Source organism: Drosophila bipectinata, chromosome 2L, assembly GCF_030179905.1.
Source record: "Drosophila bipectinata strain 14024-0381.07 chromosome 2L, DbipHiC1v2, whole genome shotgun sequence".
NCBI classification, from domain to species: Eukaryota; Metazoa; Arthropoda; class Insecta; order Diptera; family Drosophilidae; genus Drosophila; species Drosophila bipectinata.
In genome coordinates this window covers 3,308,707-3,331,569 of record NC_091736.1, presented here as the reverse complement: position 1 = coordinate 3,331,569, position 22,863 = coordinate 3,308,707, and the positions used below count along the sequence as shown (strand labels likewise).

At 42.6% G+C, this 22,863-nt stretch overlaps 6 protein-coding genes across 7 annotated transcripts; 4 read left to right on the top strand and 2 right to left on the bottom strand.

The window, feature by feature from the left end:
* Positions 1-638: 638 nt before the first annotated feature.
* On the top strand, positions 639-3,783 carry LOC108124501 (transmembrane protein 184C). 2 transcript variants are annotated; one of them, XM_017240221.3, is made up of 6 exons: positions 642-1,273; positions 1,351-1,628; positions 1,685-1,891; positions 1,947-2,043; positions 2,245-2,584; positions 2,702-3,783. In XM_017240221.3, exons 1-6 carry the CDS (start codon positions 974-976, stop codon positions 2,938-2,940), a joined length of 1,461 nt encoding a protein of 486 aa, XP_017095710.3. In that variant the 5' UTR covers positions 642-973; the 3' UTR covers positions 2,941-3,783. The 2 variants fall into 2 exon arrangements, with proteins under 2 accessions (XP_043068606.2, XP_017095710.3); XM_043212671.2 differs by having other exon boundaries at positions 639-1,273; positions 2,245-3,783.
* A 277-nt stretch (positions 3,784-4,060) lies between these two features.
* LOC108124499 (uncharacterized) lies at positions 4,061-6,867 on the bottom strand. The gene is made up of 4 exons (XM_017240216.3): positions 6,247-6,867; positions 5,263-6,188; positions 5,035-5,206; positions 4,061-4,690 (listed from the first exon to the last, which is right to left on the bottom strand). Exons 1-4 carry the CDS (start codon positions 6,571-6,573, stop codon positions 4,520-4,522), a joined length of 1,596 nt encoding a protein of 531 aa, XP_017095705.1. The 5' UTR covers positions 6,574-6,867; the 3' UTR covers positions 4,061-4,519.
* Positions 6,868-7,061: 194 nt separating this feature from the next.
* Positions 7,062-7,957, top strand: LOC108124502 (DNA-binding protein RFXANK). Its single transcript, XM_017240222.3, has one exon. The coding sequence runs from the start codon at positions 7,151-7,153 to the stop codon at positions 7,847-7,849; it is 699 nt and encodes a 232-aa protein (XP_017095711.2). The 5' UTR covers positions 7,062-7,150; the 3' UTR covers positions 7,850-7,957.
* Positions 7,894-9,723, bottom strand: LOC108124500 (zinc finger CCCH-type with G patch domain-containing protein). Its single transcript, XM_017240219.3, has 3 exons — positions 9,575-9,723; positions 8,610-9,512; positions 7,894-8,551 (listed from the first exon to the last, which is right to left on the bottom strand). The coding sequence occupies exons 1-3, from the start codon at positions 9,593-9,595 to the stop codon at positions 7,952-7,954; spliced, it is 1,524 nt and encodes a 507-aa protein (XP_017095708.3). The 5' UTR covers positions 9,596-9,723; the 3' UTR covers positions 7,894-7,951.
* A 211-nt stretch (positions 9,724-9,934) lies between these two features.
* Positions 9,935-12,003, top strand: LOC108124315 (ribosome assembly protein METTL17, mitochondrial). The gene is made up of 3 exons (XM_017239929.3): positions 9,935-10,989; positions 11,058-11,347; positions 11,404-12,003. Exons 1-3 carry the CDS (start codon positions 10,009-10,011, stop codon positions 11,525-11,527), a joined length of 1,395 nt encoding a protein of 464 aa, XP_017095418.2. The 5' UTR covers positions 9,935-10,008; the 3' UTR covers positions 11,528-12,003.
* Positions 12,004-16,553: 4,550 nt separating this feature from the next.
* LOC108124505 (ATP-binding cassette sub-family G member 4) lies at positions 16,554-22,826 on the top strand. Its single transcript, XM_017240226.3, has 10 exons — positions 16,554-16,693; positions 19,264-19,655; positions 20,695-20,865; positions 20,924-21,060; positions 21,120-21,265; positions 21,324-21,562; positions 21,623-22,033; positions 22,096-22,196; positions 22,262-22,623; positions 22,682-22,826. The coding sequence occupies exons 2-10, from the start codon at positions 19,283-19,285 to the stop codon at positions 22,821-22,823; spliced, it is 2,082 nt and encodes a 693-aa protein (XP_017095715.2). The 5' UTR covers positions 16,554-16,693; positions 19,264-19,282; the 3' UTR covers positions 22,824-22,826.
* Positions 22,827-22,863: the final 37 nt, after the last annotated feature.

Below are 22,863 nucleotides of genomic sequence, written 5' to 3'. Positions count from 1 at the left end.
TCAAGATATGTTTTGGATGACGTGTTTTGAGCTCTCAAATACTTAATATTTTTAAAAGTTCTTGACAAAATATAAATGATACTTGTCACTTCGCTCTAAGCTTATTTCAGTAAAGAAAGTCGGGTAAGATACTTCAAAATTTTATTTTTTGTGAAGCAGTGTCATTATAAACATTATATTTTGGCCATGTAATATTACACTTATTTTTACATGAGGGTATTTTACAAGGGATGTTTAAATTTCCCAAGAAAAAGTTTCCATTATTACTGATTTTGTGAATTTTGTACTTGGACAACTCCAATGTTGTTTAAAAATAAATAAATTTGAGTATTTTATCCTAAACAAAACAAATCCTTTAATATTATAATATTAATAACAAAATATTTGAAAAACTGTAGCAGGCGTAATTGTGATGGGACCAAATTTAAAAGATAGCTTTGATAAGAAAACTTTATCGATAAAGTTTCAATTATTAAAACGTCATAGTTTTATTTCGACGTTCATTCGTTAGTTTTCAGTAGATAATAAAAAGAGTGACGTTGAACAAAAGAAGGAAGCTTAAGTAAAAAAAAACATTTTTAAAAGTTTTTATTCGGGGCGATATATCGATGATTCAGACTTTATCAGGAACTTCGATGATTCCCCCACCTCTATCCGCTGCAATTGCATTTTGACACAAAAGAAGCTTAAACGTATTATATTGCAGCGATTAGGAGATTTTGTGGCTAACGGCGCCTATCCTGCTAGGAGTAATGCTCTAAAAATGCGCCGACAACGTGGGTGTGACCGCTGTTGCCTGTAAACTTCGTTTGTTGTCAGTTGAAGGGACGGAACGGAAAGGACGGACGGAGTGGCTCGGAAGCCCAGTGAAAACGCCTACAGTAACGAAGCAACAACTGTATACAATAATCCGGCAACTGTGTTATCGCAAGAGGAAATTCAAGTCTCGTTTTCTGCGTGGGTGCGGTGGAAGATGTGTGGCATGGATGTGCGCCGGTTTTGCGAGGATTGGAGGATCTGGATTCGGCCGTTACTGATCGTCACATACGTCATATTCGCGATTATAGTAGTGCCACTGCTTATTGTTAACTCCGTGAAGGATGGTTTTCAACGCAACGATCAGCTCATCCTCATAGGCGGCTTGTTCGTTCTGTCTGCGGTGCCCGTATCGATATGGCACATCATCCAACACGTCATCCATTTCACAAAACCCATTCTGCAAAAGCATATTATACGCATTCTGTGGATGGTGCCAATCTACGCCCTGAACGCGGTAAGTATGTCACGTGAATCTGAGACCACAAGTCTCAAAATCAAAAATCGAAATCTAATACTTTCTGTTCGATGCAGTGGATCGGCCTCTTCTTTCCGAAGCACTCCATATACGTGGATTCGCTGCGCGAGTGCTATGAGGCGTATGTGATCTACAACTTCATGGTGTACCTGCTCAACTACTTGAATCTCAACATGGATTTGGAGGCCACCATGGAGTACAAGCCGCAGGTGCCGCACTTCTTTCCGCTCTGCTGCATGCGACCTTGGATACTGGGACGCGAGTTTATCCACAACTGCAAGCACGGCATCCTCCAATACACGGTTGTGAGGCCAATAACAACCTTCATCTCAGTGTGAGTTTCCCGCGGGAATCTTTCTATGGCGCATCCATTTTAACCTTATCTCTTAGAATATGTGAGCTGTGTGGCGTGTACGGGGAGGGAGAGTTTGCTGGTAACGTGGCATTTCCATACATCGTAGTCGTCAATAATATCTCCCAGTTTGTGGCAATGTACTGCTTGGTGCTGTTCTACCGTGCCAACAAGGAGGACCTAAAACCCATGAAACCCATTCCAAAGTTTCTGTGCATCAAAGCTGTGGTGTTCTTTTCGTTCTTGTAAGTACTGGCTTCCCAAATTTATACTTTTACTTATTTTGACCTTCAATTGCAGTCAAGGAGTGCTTCTCAATGTGCTGGTGTATTATAACATAATTAAGGATATTTTTGGATCGGATGTAGGCGACACAAATTTGGCATCGCTTCTGCAGGTTAGTTTCTAGACATGTAACCCTTTATGACCCTGTTTTTACGACCGCGACTACGTTATCGCGAATGCGTGAATAAAACAAAACTTTCTCTTTACCAAGTTGCCAAAAATAAACATGCTCTTGAAAAAAGCAGATGTGTAAAGTGAAAGTTGCCTTTCAGAGTTTGTAAAAATTCTAATATTAAAATGAATCTCTTCACAGAATTTTCTCATCTGCATCGAAATGTTTATTGCTGCCGTGGCGCACATCTACAGTTTCCCGCATCACCCCTTCCACATCAATTCGCCACAGTACTGGAACAATCCAAATCACAGCTGGTGCCGGGCCTTCCTATCCATGATGGACATCTCGGATATGCAGGAGGATGTCACCGAACATCTGGGCGTTGTGGGTAGTACGTTAAGTCGTCGCTTCCAGGGTCGCAGCACATATCAGCCACTGGCCCGCAGTCCCCGACGTTCCAGCAGCGAATCGGAGTATCTGATCAGTAAACGCCAGGACCAGCAGCAGCAGCAGCAATCGGGCAACTCGTCGCAATCAGGTAACATGTATGGCGCCACCTCGAGCCGTCTGATCGTGCCCGTGTATGAGGGCAAGCTAAGCACTCTACCCGAAAACAATCATCCTTCTCACACCCAATCTCGATTTCCCCAAGCAGGCATAGCCGACGATAGCAACAGTAGCAATAGCAACCACTACCAACAACAACAACTACATGTGACGGGCTCACAGCCGTCGACGCGTCAACGTGATACGCTGCATCTGCGTGAGCGTGAGAGAGAAACGGGGGCGGCAGGCAACTTTGTGCGTCTGGCGCCCGGGGCCAGTGCAGCGGCGCCCATTCCTGAATCCAACGACGACTATGCCCTACTGTTGGGGACGGGCGCAGGCAGGTGACACCGCTACCAACAGTATCACTACCAGCCCCAGAACCATCACCATCAAAACCTGCATATCGACGATGCCTTCGAGGATGAGGATGGCGTTAATGTTTCATCGCTTAGCGCCTCCCTGTCTGTATCGTTTGGCATGTCGAGTAGCCTAAAGTTTAGCGCCACTGGCAGCAACCAGACGGCATCCGAGTGGTCTAACTCAACGGGCGGGGATGACGACGATGACGAGGACAAAGACGGGGACGGAAACGATGATGATGGGGGAGAACAGCCTGTTGTCGTAGTTGCCACAACGACGCGACGTCGCCGCGATCGTGAATACATCACCTAGACTCCAGACTAGACCTTAATCTCTTTACTTACATGCTACACTTATTATTTTGCCCGTATCTTGATTTTTAATAGCTAAAAAATACTCATGAAACGAACCCTTTCTTTCTGCCGGCCCCATCAGATGGGGTCTTTGAAATCGTGGCCTTAGTTTTGAACGCAAAAAGGAACGACTAGTTTTTCATTGGCACACTCAATTAGATCCATTCATTAAACATAATCCAAAGAATCATCATACATATGTGCGAAATGGGGGTTAGATGTTTTGTAAGTAAATTTTATACGCTAGTTTTGTAGGCGGAAATTATCCCGAAAAAAACGTAATTTTTATAATTTACATCCCCGCATAGTTAAGACCTCGAAATTTTAGTGTGGCGAAGTAGTTAATTGAAACCGCGCCTGAACCGATTGTGAATTTTGTGACTGCCGCCGGTCATAAAAGGGCGTGACTTGTATTTAAAATATAAATCTTATTGTAATACTAATATACACCGTAATAATATAATATTGAAAACTATTCTCAACTGCCTTTTATGTTTTTATCATTTGAATTTTTTAATTTAAAACACTTTATACAGCACGCATTATCATTACAATGCATACTTTTAAGTTTAAGCTTTCACATTTAATACATAAATTCTTATCGTTTCGATTCTCGCTAATCTCAGACTTGATAAGAGAAATCTGACGAATTCGCAATATCATTGACCCCTCCTTACATTCCGTCTGAAAGGGACCTTGGTGTTATCATTTTTATCTTTTTATCACACATTCCCAGCGATAAAAAAACGAAATTTTTAGCTGCTTTTAGTATTTTTTATAATTAACATTTATTGAATCATTTGTTTAGCACTTCCATGTCTTTTCATAATACTTTTATTTTATGTTTAAACGAAGATACAAAACGAAACAAACATTAAATTATAATTGTCGGACACGATGACAGAGGTCTGCAGTGAAAACAGACACAAAAACGAAGTACATTTAAAGGCATATACACGGAATTCACGTTACGAACATAAATCAAATTGAATACTAAACGCTGATAATAGAAAAAAACAAGTAAACCAAATATCAATCAACATCAATTAAAAACAAATTCAGTCCAGTGATTGCTTCTCGTGCTGCGTGTGCATAATTGTAACGAATCCCAGTAAAATTTCGACGCGTAATGCCCCCAAAATGGAAGGCACACCGATTGCTTTTTATATGCTATATATGCTATATATATATACACGCAGCTACTGCTCCGATCAGTTGTTGTAGTTCTGCCTGCCACCCAGCTCGAGTAGATATCGATCCGGATGGTCCATCCAGTCGGCGGCCGTGAGCTTCACCGTTCGTTGTCGTTCGGCCTCCTTGATCTGCCACTTCTTGATGTCCAATTGCACTTCGCGTGATGTCTTGTCGCCGCAGCCCCAGACCTGTGGATGATGATAGAGGAGAGCAATGTGTAGTTCTTGTTGTTGGTAGAGAGTGTTGTTGTGAGTGGTAAGGAGAATCGTAGACTTAGTTTAAATGCATCGTACGAACACACCTGGCCATTAGAAGGAACAGGTGTGTGGTTTTTAACCGCTTAGACTGGAGAATATGACGTGTGTGTGCAATATACGTCTATAAATTTTACACCATATACCATATATGCATATACACATATATAATATATACTCTGTTAAATAAGGCTATTGTACATGAATATAATTAAAGTAAAAAAATATACAGATATATGATAAAGGTGGTTTTAGCATTGCTGGTTTGGTTTATATACCTCTATTGACATTAGTCCTGCTGCTAGACCCTTGCAGTCAACGTTCTCAAAGTGCTCATCGACCGCTATGATGGGCTTGCGGGGATCCGCGCCGGCACGCAATCCCTTCGGGTAGCCGCGTATGCTCGTGTTCAGATATAGAATATTGGGCTTCTTCTCCAGTATCACAAACCTTTAACAAACATAATTAGTAATTACTGGGCCAGTTACTAAACGAGCGCTACCCACTTAGGCAGCAGCTGAATGACGCAGCTTCCCTCCCCGCCCACAAACAGGTGCGTCTCCTTCCATTCACTGGGTGCAGCAATGCAGTACGTCTGCTCGTCCTTGGTGTGCAGCAGTACGAGTGTGGGTCCCCGGTAGCCCAGAACGTGATGCAGAAAACGATTGGCACCTACTCCGTGCTCGTTGGAATCGTAAAGTAGCGTCCAGTGCGACGGAATCATAGACAGCTTCTCTTTAAAGATTTGCACGACTGACGATGCAGTGCTATTGTTGTTGCTCTTGCTTGCGGGCGATGGTGCTAAAGTCTGTGGCTTGGAGTAGAGTGGCGGCAGAGCTCCCGCCAAGAGCCATGCCTGTGAGAGTGGCATCAGGGAGTCCAAAAAACCTGCACCTCCGCTGTGGTCTGTAGTGTCCGTGAACGGATTGCGCTGCTCAAGCACCGGGGTCTGCAGCTCGATGCCGCATGACTGCGTCTGTTGTTCCAGACCGCGATAGGCGGTGGACAATGTATGAACGCAGTACTTGTGTACTAGCAGCACGAGGCGGATGAGGTTCTGCTCAAACCAGCGACACACGTAGCCCAGACTGAGGCTGTCGTGGCAAAGAAAAATCGACTTCGTTACGGAGCCAAAGGTGCGGTTGATGGCGGGGCACAGAACAGCGTTGCCCGAGTGCTGCATGGCAATGGTATAGCATATGTGTAGCAGACGAGTCACGCCCGTTTTGTCGATAAAGTCTGGATTGTCGTCTTGCGAATACATCTTTATGTAGCACTCCAACGTCTTTGCATCGTCCATGATGCCTAGAAAGCGCTCACATTGCTGTCGAAAGGCCACGGCGCCCAGATGCTTGGTGGTGGCCTTGGAATTCGAATGCATCAACCTGTACAGCCGTTGGCCCAAATCCGCGTACTGCGGAAAGACTTGTGACTGAAGAGGGGTGATTTTTATGAGTGGGCCCGAGCTGATAACATTGCCAATTACTCACCACAAAGACGTCTGACACTATACCATTAACGCCGAACTTGGCCGACGACTGCTCTCTGAGAATCTCGGCCAGCTTCTCCACTGGCACCAACTGGGTAAGGAATTTCTCGGTAACATCTGCCCCGGAGGCGGACCTGGTCATCGAGCCTTGCGCCTGCTGCACCATTAGGCTGTTATTGCTGCCGCCTACGTCAGAGCTGCCGCCACTTGAAGCAGAGTTTGTGCTGCCTTTGTGCTGGTTCTGGACCTGTAGCTTGGCCTTGTGCTTCCCCCCCTCCAGGGGCGGCTCGCTGGCGTCCGACTCCCCCTTTGAACTGGTGTTGCCCATTTTCGCACTGCTTCACCGATCGAATCCAACTTCGACGCAATTAGTTTGCCAGCGATTACAACTACAGGGCATAAAAAAGGCCAAACGCAGGTTTGCACTGAAATCGAATTCGCACCAACGAATCGGGCAACAGGTGCAGGAACGTTTTTTGCCAAAAAACAACTGCGTCGCGGTGGCTAAACCTGTTATGAAACACACAAACACAGTGCTAACAAATCAGGTAAATAAATTTACATAATTAAACGCAAATTAAGCTTCGATACAAGAAAAGAAAAACGAAACGAAAACAAACCAAACAAAAGCCAGCGGTCTATCGATAACAGCAGCAGCGTTTTGGTATGTTGCTCAACACTGGTCGCGGTTATACGAATAAACTATTAAAATATTATTTGTATATTTTTACTGGGTTTTGTTCTATTTATATTATATAAAAGCTCATTAAAAGGCTTTATTACCTTAAACATAATTCCAATATAAATAAATATGAAACATTATTGTAATTTTGTATATTCATGAACTGCTAGCGGCATAAACTAGAAAACAAGTTTTTCAAAAGGTAAACAAACTTTCGCATGAAATGGTTGGGCCAGCGGGTACTCTTCAAAACAACGGAAATTCTGACGAAGATGAGGATGTACGATCGGCACCCACTTCCACGTTGGTGCTGGACGCCAAGCGAAAGAGTGCTTTTCTGCCGTACCGTCCACAGTCCACAGTTCTCACAAATCTACAGCGCGGCAACACGGAGGCCACCTTTTGTCCTGTCGAGGTCTCGCTATCCTTCCATGAACGCGCCGGCCAAGGAGAGATCACAGACGAGCAGGTGACAGCGGAAAGAGGACGTCTTGCAGATATTGACTTCAAGGACGGGCATGGTTTCACCGCCCTCCATTGGGCTGCATCCTATGGACAGTTGGTATCAGTGCAGCTTCTGGTTGCAGCTGGCGCCAACGTAAATTTCATGGCACCAGATCTAGTCAGTCCTCTCCTCTTGGCAGCCGCCGGCGGGCACAACGAGATTGTTCGTTTTCTGTTGGATCACGGAGCGGAATCGACGCACATGGACATTATGGGAAACACAGCGCTTATGTACGCAGCTGCTGGAAATCACCCTCATACCTGCAACGAGTTACTGGCCAGGGATTTGGATCTGAGTGCCTCCAATGAAAACGGGGACACGGCCTATTCTTTGGCGGTGCAGAATGGTGCTCACCTGGCTCAAGCTCTGTTGGAGCAATACATGACGGGTATCATTACGGCGGGTATTACTTTATAATTAAGATGGGCATTAATTTTTAAGTTATAAAAGTCAATTTGCAATTAAAGTTCAACGAGATCTATACGTATTCGTAAAGATTTCTTATATTTCTTATATATTCTAAAACTCAAACATTTTATTCTTGCTTTTGCGCGTCTGTTGCTCCTTGCTAAGAGTCCGTTCCTGAGCCTGCAACGTGGCTAGTTCCTGCTTTTGATTGTGCATTTGTGCTTGAAGGCGTTTTTGAAGCTGTACGTCGCCGGTGTTTCGATCCAGAGATTGTTGCACCTTTGCGATATCTCGCTGCTTCCTACGAATATCATCAGCTATACGGACCGTCTCTACATTAAGCGTCTTTGTTGAGTGCTGTTGTAAATCATTTCCTTTAGGCTTTTTCGACTCCGGTTCTGTCTGTTGTTTGTTCTCACTTCCTAGGACGCTGCTGTTAAGAAAACTAAAGACATCCGTCCGTTGAGATTCCCGGACGTAGGCTTTTTCATTTGCCTTTTTTTGGCGGCGCTGGGCTCGTTGTAATTTCCTCTCTACACTGAAGTAATCCTTGTCACCGTTTGCTGCCTCTCTTAGCTCCATGCAAGCATCTAAGGATCGACCTTTTGGTAGAATCTGCGCACTTACAGGTGTCACAATCCCTCTGCCATCCGATCCAAGTCCTGTTCCGTGTATGTAGCCCATCTTCTCCATAAGCTTTGAGCCTATGCCCTGAAAAATCAGAATTTGAAGTATACTCAGCATTTTATGATATATTTTAAAGTCTTACTCGGGTGTACTCCTCCCAGGCTCCCAATTTTTCTGTCGGCTTGAAAGTAAACAAACTTAGTTCCACCATACGAGCCCTTCTGGCAGCTTCAAAGTCATCCATATCCGATTCTGCTTCATCGCTGCTCCCATCATTCACACTAGAGCTGTCTTCACTGGTGAGCTCATCCTCCTGATCAGTGGTCAGGGGAAAGAGCTCCTCGAACTTGAAGTCACGCTCCCTTTCTTTGTGCTCCTGCCCATCCAAACGCACCCGGCACACCTGCTCCACAAAATTTACGCATAGAACCCGGCCTCTATGCCACAATCGATCTGGGAGTTGGGCTAGCACTGGACAACTGCGAGATAATTTGTGAAAATCGGGCTGGTTGTACTTGCGGATGGAGCTTCCGGCGACGAGTGCGCCGTGGGAATACCGACACCGTGTCTCGTCAAATCGGCACTCTCCCTCGAGGTAGTAAGAACAAGGCAACATTTCGCGATGCGTGGGATTGGTAAAAAGTACCCTCAACCGAGCGTCCAAGACGCCTTCACCGTTGATGATCACCTCGTCGTCTACACCGCAGATGAGTGCGTTGTGGTAGCTTAAGGCGCCCCAACTATGTTCGTGTGGGGCGGAGCACTTCTCCCCCACCATTGAGGTATACTTGTTCCGTAGATCAGCCAACTGCTGCTCCTCGTTTTCATTGGATTTGGAGGCTCCCACCGCCTCCATATCGTTGAGTTCGCTTTTAAGCCGCTCCAGCTCATCATCCAAGTTGTCTGCATTGTCGGCAGTTGCTGCATCCTCAGTTCCTTCTCGGGTTAGTGATAGAAGCTCCTGTAGGTTTCCTTTTAAGGCTAGAAGTTCCTGGCGCTGATGCTCATCGGTGGCATTTTCCAACGCCTGCTCCACGACGAGCAACTGTTTGGTGCAAGGAATGTCGTAAAGGAAGTTTGGATAAGATTAGGTTCACCTTCGCTCACTTGTGCTTCATATTCATCCATTTTTAAGAGCCAATTACATGGCGCGTCTTCGAAGCCTGTTGTTTTCAGATTTAAAAAAAATACATATTTGTTTGTACAGCAGAGGTAATCCTGTTAGTATTTTATCAAATTATCGATAACTAGATCACAAATAATTTCTTTCTGCTTTAAATGCGAAGTTGAACTTAAAAGATGTTTTGGTTAGATTAAATAAATTGTATTTAAAACAAAATAGTAATTAGAAAAAGAAAATTTAAACCATTTATAATTATAATGGAGCTATTTATTTAACTTTAGCTGTTCTTAAAAATGAATCTATCTGGTAGCTCTATCAGCTGATTGCCAGTGACTTTTCCAGCACTGGCCAACCGGCAAACGTGCATGGCCCATCTGTTGTTATGATTTTGTGGTTACATATTACATCCTAAAACGGAATGCTATCTTTGAATTACACACCAAGGAGCTTAGTTCCGCTGTTCCATCGCTTCACCAGCAAGATTGCCGTTGATGTGGAGCCGGCTGTGTTATCTGGCCTGGAGCAGGCCACTATCAAGCCCAGGAAACACCCTGGAGTGGTAAAACCCAATCATGTTGAGCTGCCCAAACAGTTGAGCGAGACTCTGAAGCGCATCGTAGGCGATTATCCAGCTAAAAAGATTCACCGCGATGGGCAGCAGTTAAACTCATACATTCGATCACGTCACCCGCCACCGTCGCAGGAGGAGATCGAGGCCAAGAAACGCATAATTGTCGAAGAGGTGAACGCTAAGATGCCGCTGGATCGCCTCTCAATGCTGGATGAGGATGAGGGGGCTCGCTGGAAACGTAAACGGGAAGCTGAAATCAACCGGCGACTGGGTCAGCGTATTTACTCTTGGAAGAGTATTGAGTACGGAGCCTACGAGGCCATTGTGTATGCAGTAGCTCGAGGTGCACAGGAGTATGCCGTAATGAAGCGCGTGCTTACAGAGCTTGCCCAGCGGGATGAGAATTTTAGGCCGCGTAGTTTCTTTGACTTCGGATCCGGCATCGGTACTGGGATGTGGGTGGCCAGTGAACTGTGGCGTGATCAAATATTCGAGTATTATAATGTGGACAAATCCCGAGAAATGAATGAGATCTCTGAGCTAATCCTGAGGGATGGCCACGAGAACAAACAGATGTCCCTACGCAATGTATACTACAGACAATTCCTGCCCGCCATCGAAACCCAATATGATTTAGTAATTATATCGCATACTCTCTTTGAATTGGCGAACCAAGAGCAACGGGAAGAGGTGCTACGTAATCTGTGGCGGAAATGTGATGGCTATTTGGTCATTGCAGAGGAAGGGACTCGACGGGGCAGCGAGTTGGTCAATGAGGCAAGAAGATTTCTGCTTAATCAGGAGCAAGAAGGGCACACGGTTGCACCTGTAGGTTATCAATAATCATTTTAATATATGTAGATAGTAAACAGTATTACTTTTGAAACTATTTCCAGTGTCCTCATGATGTTAGTTGTCCGCGCCTAAAAGATTTAGCTGATCGGACGCCCTGCAATTTCCCCATATCATTCGCCCCTCTGCGCTTGGGTAGCGACCATCTGGGAGACCGCCACACATCCCTTTATAGCTATGCCATTCTGAAAAAAGGTCCACCATCGGATACATCTCGCTCATGGCCTCGGATTGTACGGCCTACATTGGTGCGATCGAAACATGCTATCTGCAGAGTTTGTACCGAGGAGGGGAATCTTCAAGAAGTCATATTCACAAAGTCAAAGCATGGAAAGTGAGTAAAGTTTATAATTTTAAAGAAGTTTTTGTTAATTATTTTCTTGTTCCCAGGTCTGCCTACAGTTGTGCGAGAGTAAGCCGATGGGGAGATCGCCTGCCCATGTCACTGGGACAGCCGGCTCTGAAACACGACTCCACAGAATCCCCAACCACAGAAGAGACCAGCATGGCATAGCTTGTTGTATCACTATGTTAGGCATTAAGTTACACCCTGCCCTGCCCGAGTCTAATTGATAGTAAAAACTGGCATCCAATTAGTCGATTTAATTATGTGCAAACAAATCGTTGCGGGCGGAGCTGAAATTAATTAAATAGTTGCATTTAAATTAACCATACAATCCAAATGGCGGAGCATCATGCTCATTGATACTAAATTTCGATGAACGGCCGGGCCAACACACCCTCACCTAGATTTAATGTAAGGCAGAACAAAAGAGGGATGGGTTAGCCCCGGGAGTTTGGGATCAGCTAGTTATATAACGCCACCTGTACATAGGAGTAGCTCTTCGCCAATGGTCAGCGCTGTCAGCACGCCTAGTGTGTTAATGTGTTTCAGGAGGGAGATTCGGGAGGACATAGGAGAACATGGAGGAGTGCCTTCTCATTTCGCACCTATTTCTTAATTTACTCTTCATTTTAAAGTAATTTAATTAATATTTGTTATTTATTTTATAATAAATATATGATTAAGAATATTAAAGTAGAAAACTTGCATTCAAAGTTTAATTTTTGGAAGCATAGTCGACCGTATGTCTGGGCAGAAGTTTCATTTTAGGGGCCAATCCCATTTCGACTGACATTTGGCAATGTGTGCTGGGAAGTATTAATGCAGGACGCGCCCTTTTAACGACTGCGGATCATCCCTGCTGCTCTGTCCTGGGCTCTGCTTGACAAAAAGGGCACATCGTGTTTGAAAAAGGGCAACTTGTGGGGCGCGAAAAGTGGCACTCCGCAACGGGAGAGAGTGGGTGTGTTACTACTAGACTTGGTTTATAAAAATGGTTGTATGGTTTTAAGGATTGGCTGTGGAAATAGGTGTGTCTCAGTGCTGACCGTATGTACATAATGATGGCTTATAAAAAAGAAACAGGCAAAGGACCTCTGGTAACGTCTGCGTAGTTTCCTAAGGGATTTAAATAAAAAGAAAGGTTTGCACTTTCAAATGGGAAGTATATTTAATACAATTTTAGAGGAAGAAAAGTATCAGAAATAGAATAAGTTTTTAACTGATTTTGTATTAATATAATTAACTAGCCACTTAAAGTGCCTTCAGATTGAAACTTTGAGACAAGATCTGTTTAAAAGAGGTACAAGTTATGATTCCTCAAATTAATATTTGTTTTATGAATTATTTAAATAAATTATGACAATATTTAACGCCTTTTAAAACTAGGTTAATTGGCAGACTCTACCCAGTTTAATTTTTCGAGAACCCCACTGCATTTGGGACTCAAATTTAATTAGGAAATGCATTTGCCAAGTCATTAACCCATTTATGGGTGCGTATTAAACTGAAATGGCAGGATATATGACAGGATCCCTCCGTGTCCTGGGTGTTTGCCCAATGATATACGGCCTGGCTATGTACCAATCCGACCGTTCTGACCGAGCACACGTCATGGCGACTGTGGCGACCCTGGGGCCAGGGCATCGCCGCTCTCCATCCTCTATCTAGTCTATGTAATCATTCCAGGTGATACTAGGTGGGGTCGCTAGTCGTTCGTTAAAAGGCGCGTTTACTTATGGTGTCAGCTGTCGCTCCGCTTCCATTTGGCTATTTGTATTAGTAAGGTGCGTCCCACAACAGCCAACAACAAAAACAATTTTAAACGGTGGCGTTTAGAAAGCATGCGCCGCTGTTGCAAGTGGTGCTATGGCTAGTGCTAGTGACCCACCCACCCATTCAGCCAGTCGGCCAGTCATCCAACCCCAACCGAGGCACTCAGCCAACCAGGCAGCCGGCATTGTCAGCTCTTCCTTTTGTTGCGGGTCTCTAATTCTAATATGCTTTCACATACAAATAGACAGATTGTTAGACTACCGCCCGTACGGGTCCGGGTTGATCAGAAGTGGCTACCTAGAAACAGTTCCGAGTTTTGGGCCATCAGTTCGAGTCCGAGCGTGGTCAGGAAAAGTTGCGGTTACGGTTTTACCAATCATACAGTGCCAGTACAGCATACATTCTGGATTTTTAGTGAAGAATCCTTTCAAGCGGCATATTTCATTCGCGCCTGTATCTTGCTGAACCGTTACCAATGTGGCACACAATCCGGTTGAGCAAAATTTCAGGTGTGTGAGAAATTTGTTAAGCAATCATCAAATGATAGTTTCCAGATCCTGAAATTCTGCTATGGTAAGAATACTATGAACGTAAAGTCCTGAAAATTCATTTCATGGTGAGATACAGCAAAAGTTTTCATAAATATAGAAGGATATCCTATAGAAAATTAGTTTTTGTTTAAACAGAAAATTAGTGAAAAAAAACTCATTTTAATAATTGCCATGACAAGTAAATTGTTTCAAAATCACACCATTAGTCATCATAAAAGAATCGTTAAATCTGTGGAAATAAACCGCTTCCGATCTGCCAGAGATTCCGACAGAGATCATGCTTTTATTGCCAAAAGAACACGCGTCAACTGACGATTATCAGCGGGACCCATTTGGGTTCGAGATTCATTGCACCCAATCTGGACAAATCACCCACGACAATGCCTCAGCCATATCACAAAGAAAGTATGTAGCTTTAAAGAAGCCGCTAAAAATTTGGACTTTGCTTGTTTAGAACACATCCAATAACAGTCACCACGACATGGACATGGCACCTGATAAGTCCGAGACCGAGGAAATCTATAAAACTGATCGGTGGGCAGAATGATATTCGCAAATATATTTGAACTAGGTGCGCGATGCGATTAGCTTAAACGAGGAACTCAAACTATTGCCTTGATTTAGTCTAAAGAAAGATGCGTTCCCATGCGCCTTATTTACGATTTCCTATAGCTGTTATATGTCGCGAACGATCGTAAATCGTAATCTTATCTTTGGCTTGGGTGTTCGCCAGCGTGCAGATTGTACTAAAGTTGTGGTCAATATTTAAACTTATCAAACACTTATGTAAATGCTTATTTATACGAGTAGTATTTTTGACGTCTCCGGAAGATTGGTAGGCGTACACTCTAGCCCCCGAGTGTATTCTAATCCCCGGAACCCACTCAGTCCAAAGATCAATCTCCCTCGGAGGCTTACCAGTAGCGACAGCTCACTTGAGAACAAAACCGTGACGTGTTTTAAGATTTTATTTGTCTCCATTACTAGCTTGGAAACATACAGTAGTTCACTATATCAATCGGCTTTTGTTTAGCTCGACTCGAGAAGGGTCAAAGTCCAGTTAGAGGATTGATTCATACGGTCGGGGTTCGTTTGATGAAGCAATTATTACGATAATAACTAAATAGGCACTTATCAAAGTTTTGTTTTACAGGGAAGTCGGGAAGGGAAGTATAGAAATGGAACACATATGCGGTCATCATAGAAAAAGTTAAGAACTGTGATTTAGGTCATTTGGGATAAAAAACTTATTGGGAATATTATTTAAGAAAGCAAATACCATTAAAATTTGATGACGCTGTTGGATGAAGTTCTTCTTTATAAATATACTTTTGGCAAGCGTTGATTAGATTTTAAAGTGTCATTCTTTCTTCTCATTATCAAAACAAATATTGTGAAACTCCCATTAGGTCCAATAAAATCATCTGGATAAGGTGCTTCAAGGTTAAAGTACCTTTACCTTCGGTGAATGCTAATGAATTGCAAGGGTCCAAAGAACGTCGGAATCAGGAAGCTAATCAGCGGAATCATTCTGATTCACGAGCAGGCACAAAGAACCTTATAGATGCCAGAGTGTGGGTGGGCACACATTGTATAAATTACATATGGCATAATAAAACGCCGTGATAATACCGAGCAGGGATAGAACTGGCCATTGTCTCACGGTATGAAACAAAAAAAAGCTGAGTGAAGAAACCGTCGTCGAAACCAACGTTGAGCGAACTTTTTATTACGTATTACGTATACGCCTATTATAGAGCGTCGAAGAAATTCGATATGTGGACTTGAGACCCGATACCGGGAGTCTACACTCTAAGAATACGAAAATTCTATCAAGAAAGAAAAAAATAAAAACAATGGAAACCGTTTTTAAGAATTTAAAAGAGGGTTTTTAAAGAATCAGCATTAGAATCTTATAAAGAATCTATTTTCTACTTTCTTCTCTCTCTCTTATGATAAGAGTCTTATTCTTTTATACAGTACATCTATATAAGCCAACGATTTTTATATAAAATTATAGATTACCTATTTTCAGAAGCATTTATATTTTACGAAATATTTCTAGTGTAACCGAAACGAATCCCGCTCCGTCGTCAAGCGGTTCGATCGGGTAACACCGATCGGAGATCGTACTGCCAAAAACTCAATCAGTTGCCACAGGTGAGTAGTATCTGTGTGCGCATGCAAGCTGCTGGTGTATGGGTGCCTGAGTGGTTCTTATCAACGAAGGAAAACGACAATATAACAACGCCAAAACATTAATAACCAATGCGAAATAAAAGCCAACAGAGGCAAGCAAGTGATCGTCGTGTTAGAGGTGTTAGTTCAGCCACTTTCCAGTCAAGACCTTTTACTTTTATTTGGGAGTTTTTCAACGAACTTTAACCCTTCTGCTTGTCAACACTAACTCTATTTTAATAGCATTCTATGTACCATTTTGCCAGGGTAATATACAACATAAATGTGTAGTTACTCACAATACACCCACAGATTTAATAAATAAATTTAAATGTCAATGAATGAATTTCAGAAATTTAAATATTGTATAAAATATATTTGTTTTTGTTTTGCGACCTTGTTTGGTTTACAATATTATTTGATTAATTTTGTATTTAATTGTTAACATTCCCTTTTCCCAACATCACTGAGCCCCTACGATAAAGCCTGTGTTCAACTCACACACCCACAAGACGTTCGCTCAGATATTTACAGCCGATCGTGTTCTTTGTGAGCGTGTCGTCGCCGTCAGCTGGGAACCGATGAAGCCAGCAGCTCTCCGACTTTTGGGGAACGGGAATTACCATTGCCATATAGCCACAACCAGCGCGGCAGCTAGCTGGGATCACAGTTTGCTTTTCTGACCGTCCAGTCGTGCACGTCGCCTCGAAGACGCCTGATATTCGGTTGCGGGGATCGCCAGTTAGACGGTTTCAATATAGTGCGAAGAGTTTCGATTTCTTCTATAAAAAAAATCCTTGCAAAAGTGCTCAAATCCTGACTCTTATTGAGGGTAAGGATACCAACGAAGTGATTGTTTTCTAAAGCTTAAAAAAATAGATATAGAATTGTACATAAATTATTGAAACTTAAGTGATTTGAGAGAATTTTTAATAAAAATTGATGTAATAAATCAATAAATAAATATCGGGGGAGTTTTAAATAAAATAAAGTGTAACATTGTTTTTATGTTTGACAAAAGTTATAAAAAAATAAAACTGTACCAGAAGATCCATAAAAATAAAAGTTAAGAGACCCTTTTGGCATAGTTTTATTTGGTAATCTATGCTGTTTTAATCTCAAGATACTATTTAAAATCCTTTTAACTTTGTGATATGTTAGATAATTTAGTTTTTTGTGAAAAATATAAAAGCGCGTGAATAAAACCCACACACCTCAAATATCGACAATTCTTAGATTCATGTATCTGCTCTGTGATTCATGTATCTACCATAAAAAAGATACAAATGATGAGTATCTTGTGGCGACGCCAAACCTGCGAGACTGGGTCACTTCCGTTAAAATATATACCTAGATAACTGCTTGAACCGCACTTTGTGCTGCGGAATTGCAACCTGTGAAGTAAATGAAACCGATTTGCTGACATTAAAAACCAATCTGACATCAACCGCAGCCTAAAGATGGAATGCGAGCTTTTGTCTAGTTCAGTATTATTATCAAATTCAGATAATCAGAGTACAAACAGAAATCTGTTCCCAGTGCTACCGATTTGCTGCTCTCCAATCGAACAGCTGCTGCTTCTTTCGAATCCATCTCTTGCCGGCGGAGAAATGAGCCGGAGATGGATAGGAGGAGGGTTGGCGGATGGGTAACCGTGAACCGGTTTATTCGTTCAGCATTTTTTTAAGGTATACAAGCAATACATAATACAAAACAATGTTTCAGGGCAGCATCAGCATACAAACTATATACATATGTACCTCCATATATGTACTTAAGCCTCGGCACGAGCTCTGATCTAAGAATTCGCAGGCAAACATGAAATGTAATGCCCAAGAACAAAGGAATTTCGACTGCAAATAGCCATTTCCATCGCCACAAAATGGCAAATGTGGCGAAACGTGACCACCACTCTCGTATCACTAATCAATTTTTAATAAGAACTGATTAAGCTCATTCAACGTCATACTCGTCAAAACTAACGCCCTTCGCCCTTACATGTCGAGATTCCCCAATGGGGCAATGACACCGGGTATTGGGTATATGGTATTGTAATTGGCAGCTCTGATAACTTGTTCCAGTGCTTACCTGACCCAACTAAACTTAACCAACTAAAAAAAACCGCAAACGCAAAACAATAATGTCCCAGTTGGAAAATGCCCTCCTTGGAAATTGGTTTTTTTTTTTTCACCCAGATGCTGATAAGATGCTGCCTGGTATTTAGCTATAGTCTATATAGCCTACTATACTATATGGCAATTCGTCACCAGTAAACTCAACAATTGCATTTGTTCTTAATGCCAGCCATGGAACAATGCTTTTGTTGTGATTGAATCCGACAGTACGCGCCAGATTGGCTGGAATCTGTAGCTGAAGTTTTATATAAAAAATAAAGCTCTATCTCTTAATATTTAGATCTAAAAAAAATCCAAAGGATAAGAAAGATACACTTTCTAGAAACCTTATTAAAGCTCTTATTTGTTTATTTAGGTTTTGAAATATTTTCCCACAAGAGAACATTTCCAAAAATGAATATTTATTTTGAATGTAAAACAAAATCGATTAATTAGAAATTTCCTAATTGTTTTCGTGGATTAAACAGAAGCAAGAACAGCGACGACGTTTCCATTTGTTAATTCTCTGCATGGGACAATGCTATTGTTTCGATTGCCTCCGTTCCGATCTGTACCGCTGATGGGATCGGATTGGATTGGATGGGATCGGGGAATCAATAGCACAGATGTGCATACGACACAACATTAACGATTGCATTTTCGTTTCCACTCAATTGTGCTGTTTTATTGTTTGCCCGCTGTACCTTGATCTTTTCGCAAATCCGTATTTAATTGTCTTTTTTTTTGCAGCAATGCGAAATGTGGAGTAAACTGCGTGCTATATTTCGCTTATGTAAACGCTACAGTTAATTAAGACTGTGGTCAGATAATCCAGAAATCCAGAGACTGACATGCCTTAGTTCGCATTAGTAGGAGGGGATGCTAAGTGTTCGATTAATAAAAAAAACAGTTAAAGCTTATGATTGATTTAATTACTTGAACTATTATTTAAGACAAAGGTTGATTGGTCTATTAGTTTTAAGATCAAAGTGCGAGGCAAGCTGCATTAAAACCAGTTTCCTAATGGACTAAACGAAAGTAGCCATCCGCCAGATACATATTGCACATACAACATTCAAAGACATAGTCACGCACAAGCTACATGTGTACTTTCATTGCATAATCCCTCAAATCAATCATAGGATGACTAAGTATGTTAGTCAACATAAAAAAGTGCAAGTTTTCAAGCAGGTTTTGGACGAAAAAGAAATATTTTCCAGCTTTACCAAACTTTTAAAACATAACATGGTCTATATATCATTTTTTAATTTCATATTTTATTTTATAGTTGACAGGATACCGCTACTATGGCGACTACGAGGGAGCAGTTTCTATTCGGCAATGAGTCCGGCGTCGCTGGACTCGGCCTGGGCATCGAGATCGGAGAAGCGCCCAACAGCCGCGTCTACAATGCCACCACAGAGCCCGTGAGCAGTGCTGGTGGTCGACGTAATGGCCAACCAAGTACAACGACCACTGTCACGCCCACATCCGCCCCTACGCCACCCCAGGCGTGGTACAGCAACGGGTCCACTGCCAGCAATCAGCCGCCGCTGGAACCTGTCGAGGAGGAGGAGGTGCACTTCGATACAGATGCTCTGAATAACCTGCCTGCTCGCGAGCCCGTCGACATGGAGTTCAAGGAGTTGTCCTTGACTGTGAACTTGGGTTTCAAACGAGGTGAGGGGGGAATAAATAATGAAAAATACATAAAATCGAAGGCGATATTTATGAACTAATACGATCGTATGATCTAAGATATGGCTCGATAAGATTGCCAGTGGACTTTCAGTAATTGTATAATATATTTTACGATCTGCGGCTTCTTTTTGGCCACCATTTCAAAAGCTTCCTGTATTCTATATGGTATATCTTTTATTTCCAAAGGATTATCCTTCTATGATTATTGATTTTCTTTGAATATCTAAAATAGTAGTTTAGTTAAAACATTTTCAGTTCTTGAACTTACCCTCAAGGTTAATATATTTTCGGCAAAGCTTCACATACCAATCAGCCATAAACACTTGCTTGTTAGTTAACCAACTCGCTTCTCCATTGATTAGATAAGCGTCATATACACCGATCACACCTCCTTCCCGGTTGTATATTTTCCGGCAGTGCGTGCTAATCAGGAGGGCACCAGTTAGTCATTCATAAATTCCCTTTTTGCAGAGGTTCCACAAGCAATAGCCAAGTCATTTTCCTATCTTGAATAGAGTATTGGCATTTCGATATAATGGCTCTTGGTTTTTACAAGGCTTTCTGGCCAATATCAAAGTTCAGGAGGAAACAAGCAGTCGTTTGGTATCTGAACAGCTTGCCCCTGGTAACTTGATTAGGGCCCAGGCCGATGACCACACAACTCTCTTCCCCATGGCGGTAATTATACTAAATATAAAGATATGGGTAATATGGGTGGTCAATCGTGCCATTTTTATCAAATTTTGCGACGCTAGTAGGTGCGTTTAACTTGTTTGAGTAAATACTTTTCTTACTATTTTCAAACTAGATACCTATTATGAAAGATTTATCTTTAATCAGATTCAGCTGTCTATAATGCTAATAACTTGTTGAATGATTGTGTCATTATTTCCCAATCAATTACACAAGTATATAGACTTCATTTTCTTACTATGAATTATAACTGGCAATTAGGCTGACCTGTAAAAATCACATACATTTAAGATTTAACTTGATTTCCATTAATTTTATGTTTCAGGATCCAAAGAAATTTTGCACAATGTGTGCGGAAAGTTCCCCGGCAGCCAGCTCATTGCCATCATGGGACCCTCTGGTGCCGGAAAGTCTACACTATTGGATGCCCTTTCTGGTTTCAAAACAACCGGTGTGGATGGATCTATTTTGCTCAACGGAAGGCGAAGAGATCTGCGTAAGTTTCTAAAGCTTACGGTCACTTTCGAGAGATTAACAAAGTATTTACCTTGCAGCTTCCTTCCGCCGCATGTCCTGCTATATCACACAGGACGATCGCCTCCAGCCCTTGCTGACTGTCAACGAGAATATGCACATAGCTGCTGATCTTAAGCTGGGAGACACCGTCAGCTACGAGGAGAAGGAGAGCAGGGTGAGTTACAAAGATTGTCCACAATTTTAAAAATAAAATAAACAAATATCTCCTTGCAGATTGAAGATATTCTTCTGCTCTTGGGTCTCTACAACCATGATCAAACCCTAACAGTCCGCCTGTCCGGTGGTCAAAAGAAAAGACTTTCCATTGCCATGGAATTGATCAACAATCCAACTGTGATGTTCCTCGATGAGCCTACAACGTAAGTAACCTTACTACTACTTGCTAAGCTGTTTCTTATTTTAATATTTCTATTTAAGTGGCTTGGACAGTAGCTCGTGCACCAAGGTCCTGGAGCTTCTGAAGAGACTGACAAGCCAGGGACGCACCATTATCTGCACCATTCACCAGCCCACAGCCAAGCTGTTCCAGATCTTCGACCAGGTCTATGTCCTCTCGGCTGGTAACTGCGTCTACCAGGGCAGCACCCAGAAACTTGTACCATTCCTGCAGTCCGTGGAACTGCCATGTCCCATGTACCACAATCCAGCGGATTACAGTGAGTCTCGAAGGGATAAATAGTTTAACTAAAAATCTATTGAAATGTTTCCTTTCACAGTCATTGAACTTGCCTGTGGGGAATACGGTTTCGACAAGATCGATACCCTTAAGAGTGCCACTGAGAACGGAAGCTGCCTTACCTGGTTCAATAATCCCAGTAGTGTGCTGCGGGCTGAGACGCTCATGCGAAAGTTTCCAATTCCCAAGAAAAGCAAAACCCGATCCTTGGAAGACACTAGCTACACGAACCAGTGCTCTGTACTGTTACGACGAGGATACATTAAAGCGAAAAGGGATACGACCATGACTCACTTGAGAATCGGAGTCAACATTGCCGTGGCGGCTCTTTTCGGTGCCATGTACGATCACACAGGGCGGGAGGGATCTCGTGTCCTAGACAACTACAATCTGCTATTTGCCATTTTGATGCACCACTCCATGACGACGATGATGTTAACGGTTTTGACTTGTAAGAATCGAAATTACCTTCTAAATCTAAATCAGTAACTAAAAGTAGTTAATCTTGACTAGTCCCCATTGAGCTGTCTATTCTGATCAAGGAACACTTCAATCGCTGGTACTCCCTTAAAGCCTACTACACCGCCATGACTCTGGTAGATCTCCCCGTTTCGGTATGTAACCATTCATTGTGACTGCAATCTCGAAATTATTGGAATCTCCTCTATATCCACCGTAGATCTTAAGTTGTTTCCTCTTCACTGTCATCGTCTACTTATGGAGCTATCAGCCGATGGAGTGGGTCCGCTTTTGGATGTTCTTCGTCATAAGTTTAATGACAGTGTTTGTGGGACAAAGCTTTGGTCTGATGATCGGTGCCTGGTTTGACGTGACCAATGGAACCTTCCTGGCGCCTGTCCTCACCATTCCCATGATGATGTTCGCCGGTTTTGGTGTCACATTGCGGGATCTGCCAAGCTACTTAAAATGGGGCAGTCACATATCATATTTAAGATATGGTTTGGAAGGATTCATAGCAGCGATCTACGGATTGGATCGAGGAACCCTTGCTTGCGACGAAGCACTCTACTGCCATTACAGGTAAGTTCTTTGTTTTGCTCTTGAGATTCTAGACATTAATGTGTAATTCCTTATACAGATACCCAAAGAAATTCCTGGAGGAGATTACCATGAGAGGAGATCAGTTCTGGAACGACGTCATCGCACTGACCCTGATGATTGTTATTTTCAGGCTAGCATCCTATATGATACTCAAGGCCAAGATTAAGTCTATTCGATGATTCCGATGAGGAATAAAAACCCACAATTCCATTCCTTGTA